The sequence below is a fragment of the Passer montanus genome, unplaced genomic scaffold, assembly GCF_014805655.1.
Source record: "Passer montanus isolate IOZ18808 unplaced genomic scaffold, ASM1480565v1 scaffold45, whole genome shotgun sequence".
Taxonomy (NCBI): Eukaryota; Metazoa; Chordata; class Aves; order Passeriformes; family Passeridae; genus Passer; species Passer montanus.
The window spans coordinates 4,047,642-4,061,545 of NW_024369373.1; the positions used below are offsets into that span (position 1 = coordinate 4,047,642).

At 55.9% G+C, this 13,904-nt stretch overlaps 1 protein-coding gene across 1 annotated transcript in view; it reads left to right on the plus strand.

Annotated features, from left to right (window-relative positions):
• Positions 1–5,101: 5,101 nt before the first annotated feature.
• CNGB1 (cyclic nucleotide gated channel subunit beta 1) overlaps positions 5,102–13,904 on the plus strand; it is a 31,056-nt gene continuing 22,253 nt past the window's right edge. Inside the window, exons 1-12 of the mRNA XM_039721500.1 lie at positions 5,102–6,249; positions 6,497–6,554; positions 6,685–6,742; positions 6,855–6,981; positions 7,216–7,258; positions 7,422–7,491; positions 7,575–7,656; positions 8,456–8,492; positions 8,813–8,951; positions 9,056–9,131; positions 9,682–9,718; positions 13,425–13,590. Of these exons, the coding sequence (XP_039577434.1) occupies positions 6,169–6,249; positions 6,497–6,554; positions 6,685–6,742; positions 6,855–6,981; positions 7,216–7,258; positions 7,422–7,491; positions 7,575–7,656; positions 8,456–8,492; positions 8,813–8,951; positions 9,056–9,131; positions 9,682–9,718; positions 13,425–13,590 (974 nt within the window). The 5' untranslated portion in view covers positions 5,102–6,168. The remainder of the gene's footprint in view (positions 6,250–6,496; positions 6,555–6,684; positions 6,743–6,854; positions 6,982–7,215; positions 7,259–7,421; positions 7,492–7,574; positions 7,657–8,455; positions 8,493–8,812; positions 8,952–9,055; positions 9,132–9,681; positions 9,719–13,424; positions 13,591–13,904) is intronic.

Consider the following 13,904-nt stretch of genomic DNA (forward strand, 5'->3'; position numbering starts at 1 on the left):
CCAGGATCAGTGCCCAGGGCTCAGAGCTTGCAGAGGTTTATCTTTGCTAGGAGCAGGGTGTGAGATAGGGTCAGCTGCTTATCTAGGAGCCTCTAGATAGGAGCAGGGTGTGAGATAGGGTCAGCTGCAGCCTCCATCGGCTGTTGTGGCTTTGCTGTTTCTTTCTGAAGCAGCAGAGGAGGGTTTGGAGAAATTATCAGCTGGCTGTGCCCTGCTCTCTTCCCTCCCCAGGAGCCTGGGGGAGCTGCCTGGCCCTTGGAGCAGAGGAGGGTGGTGGTGAGCCCCAGACACAGCTCCACACTATGCAGAGCCATGGGGCTGCCAGATCCTGTCCCCTTGGTACAGCTGCACACAGGGACCTTGCAGGGTGTTTCTCTTCTGCTGAGCAGCTGGGAAAGCCCTGGATATCCCAGTGAGGGGCTATGGCTCTGCCTAGGATGTGGCAATAGCCAAGCAGTGCCCTGGGCAGAGACTCATCAGGGCTGTGTGCATGAGACACCCCCTGCCAGGGAGAGAGGGGAGCTTGGCAGGGATGAGCCCAGGTCCAGGTCATCAGCTGGTGAATAGATGCCTCCAGGTTCAAAAACATCATGGTGCAGGATTAGAACATCATTTTTAGGGCTGGCTGTGAGTCCATGGTGACTCAGTCTCTTGTTGCATTTGCTGCCCTGCAGCAGCCCAAATCCCACAGAAGCCCATGGAGAACATGCAGCTGGAGCTTGTGGGGAGAGGACCTGTGTGGGGTGGGCACTGAGTGGCCACAGAGAGCTTTGGGTGTATTTTTATAGGAGCATTTTCTAGTTGGAAGCAGCAGTGTTGCCTACAGGGGTGGGGGCAGCAGGTCCATCTCCATTGCTGTGCCTTTAGGTGGTGTTTTGTCCCGTGAGGGGAGGAGGGGGAAGTAGCAGGAGGCACAGGAGTGTCAGGAGCACTGAGCTGCTGTGGGGGGAGGCAGGGCTGGCCTGGCAGCTGATGTGCCTGGGGCATCACACTGCAGGGCTCTGCTGACTGCTGCTGTTTCCTTTTCAAACCAAAGAGCAGCTGGGGCCAAAGCCCTGTGGGGAGTAAACCATGTCTCTGCTCTGTACCTGTTGCACTTCACTTCAGGTGTTTATTTCAAGCAACTTTCAGGCTCCTGCTTCTGCTTGGCCTCTTGCATTCCTCACTGCCCTGCAGCACCTCTTAAGAGTTGCTGTACTGGAGCTGATGTGCCACCAACCCCGTGGCAAGTGCTCGAGGCAGCTCCAGACCTTGTTGCAGCCCACCTGAGGATGCTGAGGGGCTGGGTAGCAGGGGGTTCCTCCCAAAGGGTGCTTCTCCTTGGCAGGCAGTCTGAGCATAGGATGGTGCTGAGGAGGTGGAGAGGAGGGTTAGGTTGGGCAGAGCTTGTGTGGGTGTTCTGCAGGTCCTAAGTCCTGCTCTCTAGGGCTGCTGTTCCTCTGGCTTCCTGGGTCCAGGAAAAGGTAATCTGTAGCCTGGGCTTTTACTGATGTTCACTTCCCCTGATCCTACCTACAGGATGCCTTTAGCTGTCTCAGACCCTTCCTTTCCACAGCTCATACTTTTAGAAGACATTCTCAGCTTATTTTCTTTGTTCAGTTCTTTATTTGTAAGCAGTGGTTTGTTTTTCATTCCTTCTTCCATACTGATTGTGAAGTCTCTTCCTTCCTTCCCACCTCCCTCTGCTCTCCCCAGCCCCAAATTCCTTTCCCAGGCTGAGGCTGGATCCTGGTGGTACCAAACCACTGCTGGTGAGATCAGGTGTTTAGGACCTGAGTCTTGCTGGAATCCAGTGGGTGCTTCTGGTCCTTCCCCACAGCAGGCCATCCATTTCACTGGGCAGGGGCAATGCCAGAGCAGAGCTGTAGGGAATGGGGACTGGGGTGGGAGCTGCCATTTCCATCTCCAAGGCTGGGGATTAAGTCAGTGAAGGACTGTCAGACATTCCTGGGGAGATGTCATGGCACTGGGGTGGGCTCAGGCAGTGCAGTTGGTTCCCCTGGGAGTGCTGGGAGAAGCTCTGTGCATCAAGCAGGCAGCTGAGCTGAGTTGGCTGTGGCAGGGACACCCCTGGGACCACGGGGATGCTCAGGTGGCCATGCCAGCTCCCCAGTGAGCAGATGCCATCTCTGCAGTCTGGGTGGGAAGATGTTCATGCTCTGGTCTTGGGGCCCATGTGCTTGACTGGGGGAAAAAGGGGAAAACATCCTCTGACAGAGTTTTGGGACCATCTCTGGGCACTCAAGCCTGTCCTTACAGGGAGAAGAGGAGGGAGGAGAGCCCTTTCTGCACTTCCCTTGGGTATTTACCATCAAGTCCAGGCTGCAGCTGAAGTCTGACCATTAAAAAATAGGCAAAACCCTCTTGTTATACTTCAGAGTTTCTTTCTCCACTGGGTGGCGAGTTCACCCGTGGGAAGGTTCCTGTGCATGCAGGTGAAATGCTGAGATTCATAAGGGCAGGCCAGTGAGGTTTGGGGCTGGCAGCTCCCCCCAGGCCCGGGTGAGCACCCTGCTTCTCCCCAGCTACCCGCCTTCCTCCACAGCAGCTCCTGGCAGCTGCCTCTGGCACTTTCTGGATGTGAAGATGCTGCTCTCACAGCGTGCCTGGGATGCTCCGTGGGGAGAGCAGGACCACAGGTGGGAGCTGGGCCGTGGGCTTGTTTCTGAGTGCCTCCAAGCCGTGGATCCGAGGGACTTCATGGTCAGTGAGATTCTTGGGCGCCTCCCAGCCTGTGGTCACGACTCCGGTAGAGTTCCCGGGGCTGTTGGAGGTCACAGCCAAGGTTGCTGAGGTTTGTGTGGCTTGCAGTGCCTTTAACACTGCTCTCCATGTGTTTCTAAGATGATACTCCATGTATGTGTGTATATATATTGTAATAACACATCCCGCTCTTCTGTGTGAGTGTCAAATGGTTTTGCTTTACTAATAAATTTATAGTTATTTATACCTTCCTGTGGGTGTGTAAGGTTTCTGGAGCGGAGGCCATGTGCCAAGCACTGCCTCCTCATCTGTCTTTGTGCTTTGTCTGGCTCTGCTTGGGGTTTTTTCATGTTTTCTTTCTTTCCCCTGAACTTTTTTGAAGTAGAATTGATGGTTCATCTTCCTGGTAAGCAATAGATGCAAAGTACAAGCAGGCTCCCAGGGGCTGAAAGCAAACACCAGCAGAGTATGCTGAGTGGTTTTGCCCCTGCTAGAATTGGAATGATCCCTCCCCAGGGCAAAACTCCTCCCTGGGAGCTTCGGGGCAGGAGCAGGCAGGAATCTCTTCCTGCCAGAAGGGAGCAGCTGTTCAGTGGGTAAAAGCTGCTGCATGTTGTGCTCTGCAATTCCAGCCCCACATAAAACTGTCCAAGCTTTTCCTGAGGGTTTGTTTTGCATCCCCCATCCTGTGACAGCAAGAGAGGAGCCTGCTACAGAGCTGCTGGGGTCAGGCACGATGGGTACTCACTACCCACCAGGATGGAGACACCCATGGAGCCAGGGGAGGAGGAGGCAGGGCAGGGAGCTCTGGGCATGCAGAAACAGGCTGGAATCCATGGATTCCAGGGTGTCATTGTTGCCAAGATTAGGGGCAGTGGGAAAGGCTGGCAGTCGTGCAGGGCTGGAGGTAAACGGATCAAGCAGCAATTGGCAGGCTCAGCAACGGGAGGCTTAGCCCAACCCAGCCCAGATTTGCTGTGGTTGCTCGGGAGCTGGGGCAGAGCTGTGGGTGGAGCACCCTTGGCACATCACCTTGTGTCACCCCACGGGGTTTCAGCAGCTCCACTGTGCTCCTCTGCACATCCCTGCACATGGGTGAGACGAGCTCCTTTCTCACAGCGCTGCCGGTGAGTGCCTGGGGGAGCTTTGGTGGCTCCAGAGACTTTGAGGGTGCTCAAACCTATTTGATTTGGGGTTTTTTTTGCAGCACCCTGCACCGAAGCCAGGCTGGCTGCTGGGAGCGGGGGCACTCAGGACAGCTGGGTGCCAGTAATCCCATTTGCAGGCAGCCCAGGGCTAATCCTCGCAGAGCCCTGAGCCGATTGAGGTGGGCCGGGGGACAGTGGCAGTGAGCTGCAGTGCTGAGGGAGCCACGCGTCCCAGGGTGGCTTCCCAGGGAGGCAGTGCTGAGCCTGCGGGGGTAAGTGGCAGCGATGGAGGCAAGGGACGTGGCTGGGAGCTCTGCAGGGCCACCTCTCCCATCACAGGGGGATTTGGTGATCCGAAACAGCCGGGGGATGAGCTGTGCCGGTCCAGCGGGAGTGATGCTGCAAGGGCTGGGTGATGTGGAGGTTTGGTCAGCTGCTGGGAGGGAAGGAAAGGCCACGGTGCCCCTGCTCCAAATGAGGCTGTGGGTCTGTGCCCTTCTTGCTCTCAGAAATGAGACTGAGCCTTTGCTGGCTGGCAAAAGGTGCTGCCACAGCAGGTGGTGGCACCGCTGGGTGCCTGCAATGCAGCCGGATGCATAAGGTGCCAGCTCTGTCATGTCATTGAGGGCAAATCTGCCTACTTATTCCTGTTTCTTTCAGCAGCTAGTTTTGTGGGGACCCACAAATATTTCTGCCCATTTCTTGTTCAGATCTGGCAGAGGAACAGCCTCTGCCCTCCACTTTCTTTCCGAGAACAAGGACAGGGATATGGTCCAGGCTTTTACAGCTGCACAAGCTCATGGGGAGGCAGGAGGAGCCCTTGGCTGACAAGAGGGGCTCGCTGCCACCTCAGGGGGCTTTCTCCAGGATTGTTTGGGCTCAGCTGTGTACAGGGACCCTGGGCTTCTTTGGGACCTGTGAGAGTGAAAAAGCATGGGGGGAAATGCTTCTGCTGCAGGCACTGGCAGCTTTTCCTTGCTGTTCCCAGGGCATTCACAGCTCCTTAATCACTTGTACCCAGGGAGAGATACAAGATAATTTAATTGGTTTCTGGCTGTCAGGCCTCAGGAGGTGTTTTACAGCCACTCTGTCCAGCTGTGGGGTGAGGGGGTCTCTGGGAGAGTGCATGGGAGAGGGCTGAGGACACACATCACCCTTCCTGCAAACCCCAGCTAGACTTAAGGAGCCAGGCTTTGGAGAGCCCCCAGTGAGCCATCTCAAGGGAACTGATGTCCTGCATGCCTGAAAGCTGCATGAGGGGTTAATTCAAAGAGCCCAGTGCTGAGCAGCTTCCAGCCTCTACCTGCTGCATGTGGGACTGGGATTGAACTCCTGTGCAGTCTCCTGGCTGGGCTGGAAGGAGCTCAGGGATCTGACTTTTACCCTTCCCAGGTATCCCCTGAGGGCTGTCTGAGGTGCTCCTGAGCCCTTCATTTTGGGCAGAGTGGGGTACTTAGAGGGGCATTTTGGGCAGAGCACGACCCTTCAGAGGGGCAGCAGCAAGTGACACCCCCAGTCTGAGCTGGATGAGAGCCCCCAGCTCTTGTTCAGCACCTAAGGGCACTGAAGGGGAATGTGCAGCATCACTTGGCTCACTGGTGCTGTATCCCAGCCTGGAGCTGCTTCACAAAGCGAAGGAAGGGACCCAAAAAGCCCAAGTAGCCAGAGCTTGCACAGCTGAATCCCTGCTCTGCAACATCTCACTTTTACCTACCCTACCAACATCACAGCAGCCAGTGCTGGATGCCTTTCTGCCCTTGTCAGAGCCCAGAAGGTGCCTGTCCCAGCAGCCACCATGTCCCTGGGGTGTGGCTCACAGGTGGTGGAGCAAAGTTGTTTTGTAGGGGCAGAAAGAGGGGGTGTGTGTGTTGTGACATGAACTTCCACATAAAAAATTCTGTTCAAATTGCTGTTCAGTTTCCTTCAAATGAAAAATAATGGGGGGGAGAGTAGAGGACCCTGAGTAGAGCATCACAGCTTCTGTGATCTATCTGCAATGGCTTCCTAGTCAGGACAGGTTGTGAAAATAAAACATTTAACTGAGGAGCTACCTTCAGGAAAAGCAAGTTTAACTGAGGTGGTGAGAATAAAATAGAGTGTTTATTTTGCTCACAATAGCAGTGAGGGGTGAGGGGTTGAGCTGGGTTTGCTCTGCCGTGTTTCCCAAGCAGGACCTGCAAACAGAAGGACACCAAGGACCTTCTTGGGCTGCTCAGGAGACAGCCCAGTGAGCAGCTGGCATTCCCTGGGCAGTAGCACCCCTGCTGCTGGGCTCCTGCCAGCTGGAGACCCCTGGGCACGGCCCGCAGCCAGCGGGATGATGGGCTGGATTGACCGGGTGGTGCCCCAGCCCCCGGTGCCCCGTGTGACAGAGGAGACCCCTGTGCAGCCAGCTAAGGTGAGCAGGGAGCCGGCCTGGGGGTGATGGGGACACCACGAGCATGATGAGAGGTGCCTGGTGCCTCTGCATCCATCCCCAGCACTGCAGCAGCCCCAGGAGGGAAGGGGACCGGGATGCATTCCTACTCTGAGCTGCTGGGAAGCAGCAGGAGGACGGGGACTCCCTGGGGTTTGCAGCCACCTTGGAACAGGGACAGTGTCCCCTGTGCCCCATTCTCTGACACCTCCTGCCTTCTGTCCTGAAGGCACCCCCAGGAAAGGCCGGTGGCCCCACAGATGCTGCTGAGCGGGCACGCACTGAGGGTAAGCCCCACACTGGCTCAGGCTGCACATCAGTGCTCCTTTCCCCTCCTGTCCCTCTCCTGCCTGGCCTCCTGGGGGCTGCCAGAGTGGTGATAGGAGCTTGCCTTATTTTCTCCTGCTGCTATTGAAGAAACGGAAAAGAAAGTGGCCTTTGTGGTTTCTGAGGACTCGAGTTCTGTGTTTGACAGGTACGGCTCCTGCACCCTTTGTGCAGCATGACTTGCTTGGGATTTTGCTTTTTGTTGGGGGCTGGATGCCTTGGATGGCGTTCCCAGTTTGACTCACACCCTTCCCTGGCAGTGTGGGGAGCAGTGTGCTCTCCTGGCTCTCCCATGGGCTGGAGAAGGTGATTCCCCAGCCAGCCCCAGCCCCAGGGCTGCAGGCACTCGGGAAGAGCTTCGAGACAAGCATCGACATTGTTGATGAGGTAGGAGACGGATCTGGGAAATGATTTGGTGTAATTGAGCTTCTGTCTCTTTTTACCTTTTCTTCTTTTTTCCTTCTTATCACTCTCCCTGTGCTAACTGGGAGCACTAAACCTGCCCTGCATGGTTTCTACCTTCACCCATCCCTGGGGAAAGGGCAGGTTTCCCTCCCCACGCAGTGGGGTGATCCCTCTCTTAGGCTGTCAGGTTTTCAGACAATATGTTTGGCTTTCCAGACAGAGGTCCAGGTCCTTGGGGATGAGGACGACGATGGCCTGGGTAAGGAGAGCTGGGAGTTTGTAGTTTGCAGCATCCTGGGACTCCCCCATCCCACCTCCCTGGCTGGTGACACCGGCACTATTGTCCCTTGCGCTGGCTGATGGGGCACCTGGGGCTCCCAGCAGTGCGGGTTCCCGTGCCCACAGCAGCGCTCTCCTTGCAGAGATAACTCCCTTCGATGCCGAGGAGGAGGATGTCTCCGAGGGCGAGCCGGAGAGCACCCCGGAGCAGTGGTGGGTGCCCAGTGAGGCTGGGGGGACGTGGGAGGGCAGGAGGGCGCAGGATGAGCTCCCCGAGCACGGCACTCTCCCCGCAGGACAGGAAAAGGGGTGCTCAGCTGGCTCTCACAGGGCTTCGAGAGGATTTTGCCGCAGCCAGAGGGGATGAAAAAGCTGGAGGTGAGCACTGCCTAGCTCAGGAAGAGAGGGGAATGCCGGGCAGAGGTGACAGTGGGGCGAGCTCCCTGCCTTCATCCTCCTGCACACCCCAGCTGGGACCTTGGGGAGGAAAACCCAAGGGAATTCCGCAGAGCAAAAAGAGACCTCTGGGTGCTGTCCCGGTGCTCCTCAACCCTGATGCGGGGAGGACCCTTCATTTGGGCCTGACGGGCTGGTGTCAGCAGCACTGGTGTCTGGGTTAGCTGGTTGTTGTCACGGCAGTGGGGCTGAAACCAGAGCGAGTGGTGTGTGGGGCTGAGCATTGGGGCTGAACATGTGGGGCTGAGCGTGTGTGGGGCCGAGCGTGTGGGACTGAGCGTGTGGGACTGGGCACGTGGGGCCTGGGGCTGAGCATTGGGGCTGAGCACTGGGGCTGAGCATGTGGGGCTGAGCGTGTGTGGGGCTGGGTGTATGGGGCCGGGCATGTGGGGCTGAGCGTGTGTGGGGCCAAGCGTGTGGGGCTGAGCGTGTGGGACTGAGCGTGTGGGACTGGGCACGTGGGGCTGAGCGTGTGTGGGGCCGAGCATGTGGGGCCGAGCGTGTGGGGCCGAGCGTGTGGGACTGAGCGTGTGGGACTGGGCACATAGGGCCGAGCGTGTGGGGCCGAGCGTGTGGGACTGGGCACGTGGGGCTGAGCTTGTGGAGCTGAGCGTGTGTGGGGCTGAGCATGTGGGTCCCCTTGCGGTGGGGACATGTCCACCTGGGGTGGCCCGAGGCCACAGGCTTTGCCTCGTCCATCTGTCCCTCTGTCCCTCTGCAGACAGAGCTGAAGGAGAGGAGCGAAGGCGCGGTGGAAGGTGAGCGATCCGATCCGCGACCCCGGGCTGGGCCGGGCTGCCCTCGCCTCACCTCGTCTGGTCTCCATGGCCAGGATTCCCTCTGTGCCGGGAGGGGTGGGCACACGGGTCCCAGGGGTGGGGACACAGGTCCTGCCATCACGGCACAGCCCCTGCACAGCCTCTGTCCCACCTGCCCATGTCCTGCCCCAGGCAGGCTGCCAGGCCAGCCCCCAAAGCCTGTCCCTCTGCGGAGGTGACCCTCCCTGGCTTGCTCCACTTCCCAACGATTTATGACAGCTCCATTACCAATCCTCCTTCTTTCAAATAAACCTGAGCAGGCACAGAAGGGGCTAAAACCCAGGCGAAGTCAAAATGCAGCGCTCCAGGCCCTCAGAGCGCCGCAGCAGCAGCAGCCCAGGGCCAGCCGGAGCCGGGGGCCGCCCTGAGCCCTCAGACCGCGGCTGCGGATGGCACCAGGTAACCGCGGTGGCACCTTCTGCAGGGCCCTGGTGGCCGCAGGGACGGCTGGTGCGGGAGCAGAGGCTCTGGCTGCCAGCCTACCGGGGGTTTCCTGTCTCCAGGATGTTCAGCTGGTTTGTGCAGGGGCTGGAGAAGGTGATGCCACAGCCGGTGACCAGGGAGAAGCCAGACACACAGGTAGGCTGCCTGATGGATAGGGAAAGAGCATGGGAACACCACATCCCTGACAAGCAGGGCATCCCCTGCCATGCAGATGCCACTAGATCAGTGCTGGGACCTGCTGTGGTTTGGGCTGTCACCAAGTTTGTATAGAGAACAAGTCCCCATGACCTGCTTAGCTGATGAAAGCCAGTTTTTGGCTTCTAAGCAGCGGGAGATCCTGTAGCATGTGCTTTCTTTACCATTTCCTTGCCTTTCTGTGCAGCACTGGCTGGTGTCCAGGCTCTGGCATCTCATGCAGGTGTGGTCCCAGCTCTAAGGAGGAGCAGCAGGAGCTTTACACAGCTCTCCTTTACTTCCCTGGCCCCCAGGCAAACTCGCTTATGTGCTCCTTGTCTGCACCATTGTGTGGGGATGCTCGTGCCCATGGCCAAACCAACCAACTTGCCACAAAAATGGGCTATTTAGAGTAAAACAACCACCTTTACTGAAAATGGGGCATTGAGGGTAAAAATTAAGGGTTACTGAAAATGAGCAGTGTCTCATGGTTCCCTTCTCCTCTTGACAGGGAGGGGCCACAGCAACCTCGAGTCCTGTGGAACAAAGTAAGTGATGGCTCCGTTTCTTCATGGTGGTTTGACTGCCAAGCTCGTTGTTGGCTTGGGTTACTGGGAGGAGGGGTCACTGGCATCTTTATCCCCTGGTCTGCTCTGGGTGCCAGCTCAGGAGCCCCTGGAATTGCCCAGGGAAGCCATGGGAGGTTGTTGACACTTGAAAAGTGGGAGCTGTTGCTGAGTTGTGGCATGGGCTTGGTAAAACTCAGGCTGAGGGAGTCTCCAACTGCAGCATCCCAGGATCCCAGCATCCTCAGGTCCTGGGTTTTGAGGTTAGTGCTGATATCAAGGTCTGTCCTGAGCTGTGCTGGAGCTGGAGAGATTTGATCAAAGAATTACAAGGGAATTCAAACCTGCTGCATTCTTTCTCTCCCTTGGTGTTTGCCAAGCCTGGTGTGAGATTTCTAGGAAGGTACCCCAGGAAAACAAAATGCTGGATTAGATGTCTTAGAATAGAATCTGCATGGCTGTGGGAAAACCTGCAGGGTTCACACTGCTGTGTGCCTGTGGAGGGCATCAAGCACCAGCTCTGCAAGCAGGGGGGCTTGGCTCCCCACTGCAGCCACTTTGGGGGATGCTGGACGAAATACAGAGCCACAGGTGCCTCTGTGGATGGTCTGGGCAGGGTTACACACCCCTCACACCCCTGTGCAAGTGCTGTGCTTGAAAGGAGTGGCTGGTTGGGCTGTGGGAGCCACTGATGGGAGCAGGGACAGCTGAGGCACATGGAAAATGCACACCCCAGGGATATGCTAGGAAGTTGCTCTGCAAGCCAACAGCCCCTTGGCAGAACCTGAAATCCCGGGGGAAGGCATTTCTCCATGTGTTTGTACAAACTGCAGGCCTGTGTGCTGCCATGGGCCTCGGGAAGAGGCAAAGCCAGGGATGCTGCTGCCTGTGCTGGGCGTGCACAGCCCTGGTGCCCAACTGGCTCTCCAGGTCACTTAACCCTGCCCAAGGAAGGGAATGACTGGGTCAAGCAAGAGATCTGCCCTGACACCAAACTGCCAGCACGCTCATTAATGTTTTCCTTCTCCTTTTGTTTCAGGGGGCAAAGGGGCTTAGCGCCTCTGAAACAAACGGAAAACGAAGACCGTGGCAAACCAGCCCTTCCCACCCCCAAATGAGACCAACCTGAGGAGAAAGCACAGCTGGGGAGGAAAAGCAAAGGGGAATCTGCAAATGGTGTCTAGCTCCTTCCCAACTGGGGCAGTGGGGACCCAAGGCTGGCACAGAGACCCAGTCCCAGGGCTGTCCCACTTGGCTCCCTCTTTGCTCTGGGAATTGGAGCTGCTGGTTTTGCAGGATGGTATCTGTGAGGTGGGAGCTATAATTTACAGGATGGTAGTAAAGCATCACTCAGGACATCTCAGTGGCAGAAAGCCTCTTGCTGCAATCTCCCAGCACTCCTGGCCCTCTCAATGCCCCCACAACATCTGAACATTCACCCTGAGACCTGCAGCTGAAGTCTCCAGGATTCTTTGAGTCACCTTCTGCCTCTGAGGTGTAATGTTATAAACCTCTTGAAGATCTTGTCAGCTTCTTCTTGCTTTTCTTCCATAACTGTTTCCTCCCAGCAAGTGGAAAGGGCTCTGATTTGCAGCAGCAAATCAGGTGGGTGAGGTTAATCTCTAGGTGAATAGGTTGGAGTTAATGGTTAAACATATTTGCCCGGGCTCTTCTTCTGAGAGAATTTACCCCAAACTCTCCTTACCCCCAACTAGGGCTGCTCCCTCCTGAAGCTCTCAGCTCCATGGATGCAGCACTAACTGCAGCAGCAGGAATGTCCCAGCAGGGAGGGGATTCCAGGGGCTGTCTCCAGCCCAGGGGCTGCAGGCAGGCATGGCCAGTGCAGGCACACTGGGCTCAGAGGGGTGGGAGCCCCTGCACCCCAGGTTTTGGATACAGACCTTAGAGTAGCAGGCTGACTTGGGTTGTGAGTGACCTTTGAAGATGGTCTGGTCCAACTTCCCTGTCCATTAGACAAGGTTGCTCCAGGCCCTGTCCAACCTGGCCTTGAACACTTCCAGGGTGGGCAACCACAGTACACTATTCCTTCCTTATGTCCAATATGAATGTCCCTTGTTCAGTTTAAAACTGTTGCCCCTTGTCCTTACAGACCTTGGTAAAAACCTTTTTCCATATTTTGAATAAGCCTTCTGATGTATTGACAGGCCAGGTTAAGATCTCCCACTGTTGCAGCTCTTTAGGACCATCCAGGCAATTGCAACAATGAGTTGTGAGCCAAGAGACTACCTTGAGATCCACCCCCTATGTTTATAATGAATCTTGCTTGTACCAGCACACAGTTTTAGTATTTACCACGTTTTCATATAATGTATCCAAAAGCTATGGTGTGCTTTAAAAGCCATTTCCCTGATTGTTGTTCCATGTTTTAATTAATGGAGATGCAGAGGGAATGGGCTAAAGGCACTGTGGACACCATGGGGTGGGTAAATAAGGCACAGATATGACACTGCATGGGTTTCCTGCCTTTCTGTAGTTCAGTTTGCACATTTCCTATTAGCTTGTCTGTGGACATGTAAGTTTTGCTGTCAGGTAGACCTCAAAATAAACTGGTTTTACAGTGAGCGGATGTGCTTCCTCCTCCTGTTTCTCTGGTGTGAGCCTGACGTGGTAGGATGGGTACCCCTGGGACATGGAGAGGGCTCCTCATGGGTCAGACTCCTCACTCTGCAGCTGCCTACAGCCCCCAGTAACCTGCTGTGGGTTTTGCCCCAGAGATGCTGGGAAGTGTTGTGGGGATGCTCCTTGCCTGGGAGAGTGCTCAAAGCGGGCAGGACATGGTGCTTGAGTGCTGTGATGTGGGCTCTGGGTTGGGTCTTGCAGACCCAGGGCCCTTGGGCTGTGCTAGGACAGAAATTCACTGGGGGGTCACAAGGGGAAAGGCTTTGGGCTCTTCCAGATTGCAAGGAGGGACAAAATGTGGCCTGGAGATGGGCCAGGACACTGCTGGTGGAGGGGGCTACGTGTGCAGGGCAGCCAGTACTCATCTGTGTGCAGAGGATTGTAGCTTTCATGGAATCACAGCATGCTTTGGGTTGGCAGGGCCCTTAAAGCTAAACCAGTTCCACCCCCCCTGCTATGGGTAGGGACTCTTCCACTAGACCAGGCTGCTCAAGGCCTTCATGGGGTTTTGGCTGTGCTTGGCAGAAAATGGTGAATTTTCTTCTTCCTTCTGGCAAAGGGATCCAAGGCACCTGGGCAGCCCAGCTCAGGGGTGTCACTGTTGAGACAGGGATGGAAATAAAGACTCCAGTCTTCAGGTGGATCAAAAAGCCCCTTTAATGAAAGTACCAGGTCTTTTTATAATGTGACTCATTAAGGTGATACTTGATTGGTCACAAAGTAAAAACATCTCACACTATTGGAGTACTATGAATAGCACACTGTGGAGAACCACAACTATAAACAATAGTTACAGAAAGAGAGATAATAATTGTTTTAATTCTTTTCCTCTAAGATTCCCCAGCTCAGCCTGGGAGAAATTATCACTGTTCTTTCTTTGACTGAGCTGAGAATATCAACACAGAGGCAGCAGGGCTGCCCAGCTCTGTGCAGGCTGAGAGCTGCTTCAGCACTGCCCCACTGAGCACAGCAAACCTGGGACCTGCCCTGGCCTCTGGAGAACGTGCTGCTGTCCCTCACCACCTCCCTTTCCCCATTGCTGTTTCAGTTCATGTAGTCCCTGGGGAGCAGGAGGAAACCCATCTCACCCTGCAAGAGATTGATGATGGCCAGGTTAACGAAGAGATGCCGGCCTGCGCTCACCAGGCTGAGCTGCAGGCAGATGCTCGTTCCCTTCCCACCATCCAGGAGGAGCCTCAGGAAGAAGAAACCAGGTAGGGGAAGGGAGATGCTCTTGATGGGCAGGTCTGTGTGTTCTCCAGCCACCAGTGTGGTGGCCATGGGAGGGGACAAGCCAGGCCCTGGGCATCCATCCTTGCAAGTGCTGGTGCTGGAGGTGGCAGCCGAGCTGTGTTTCCAAAAAAGAGAGGTACCCCCCAGTAGGATCCTAAAGGTGCTTGATCAAATGTTTTTTTCTTCTGGTGTCTCAGTTTGGTTAGGGCAGGCAGTGGCAGAGCCATGGGAGCAATGCTTACAGTGCCCTGCAGAGGACAGGGGAGGGAGGCTCCGCTCAGGCTCCTGTAAGAAA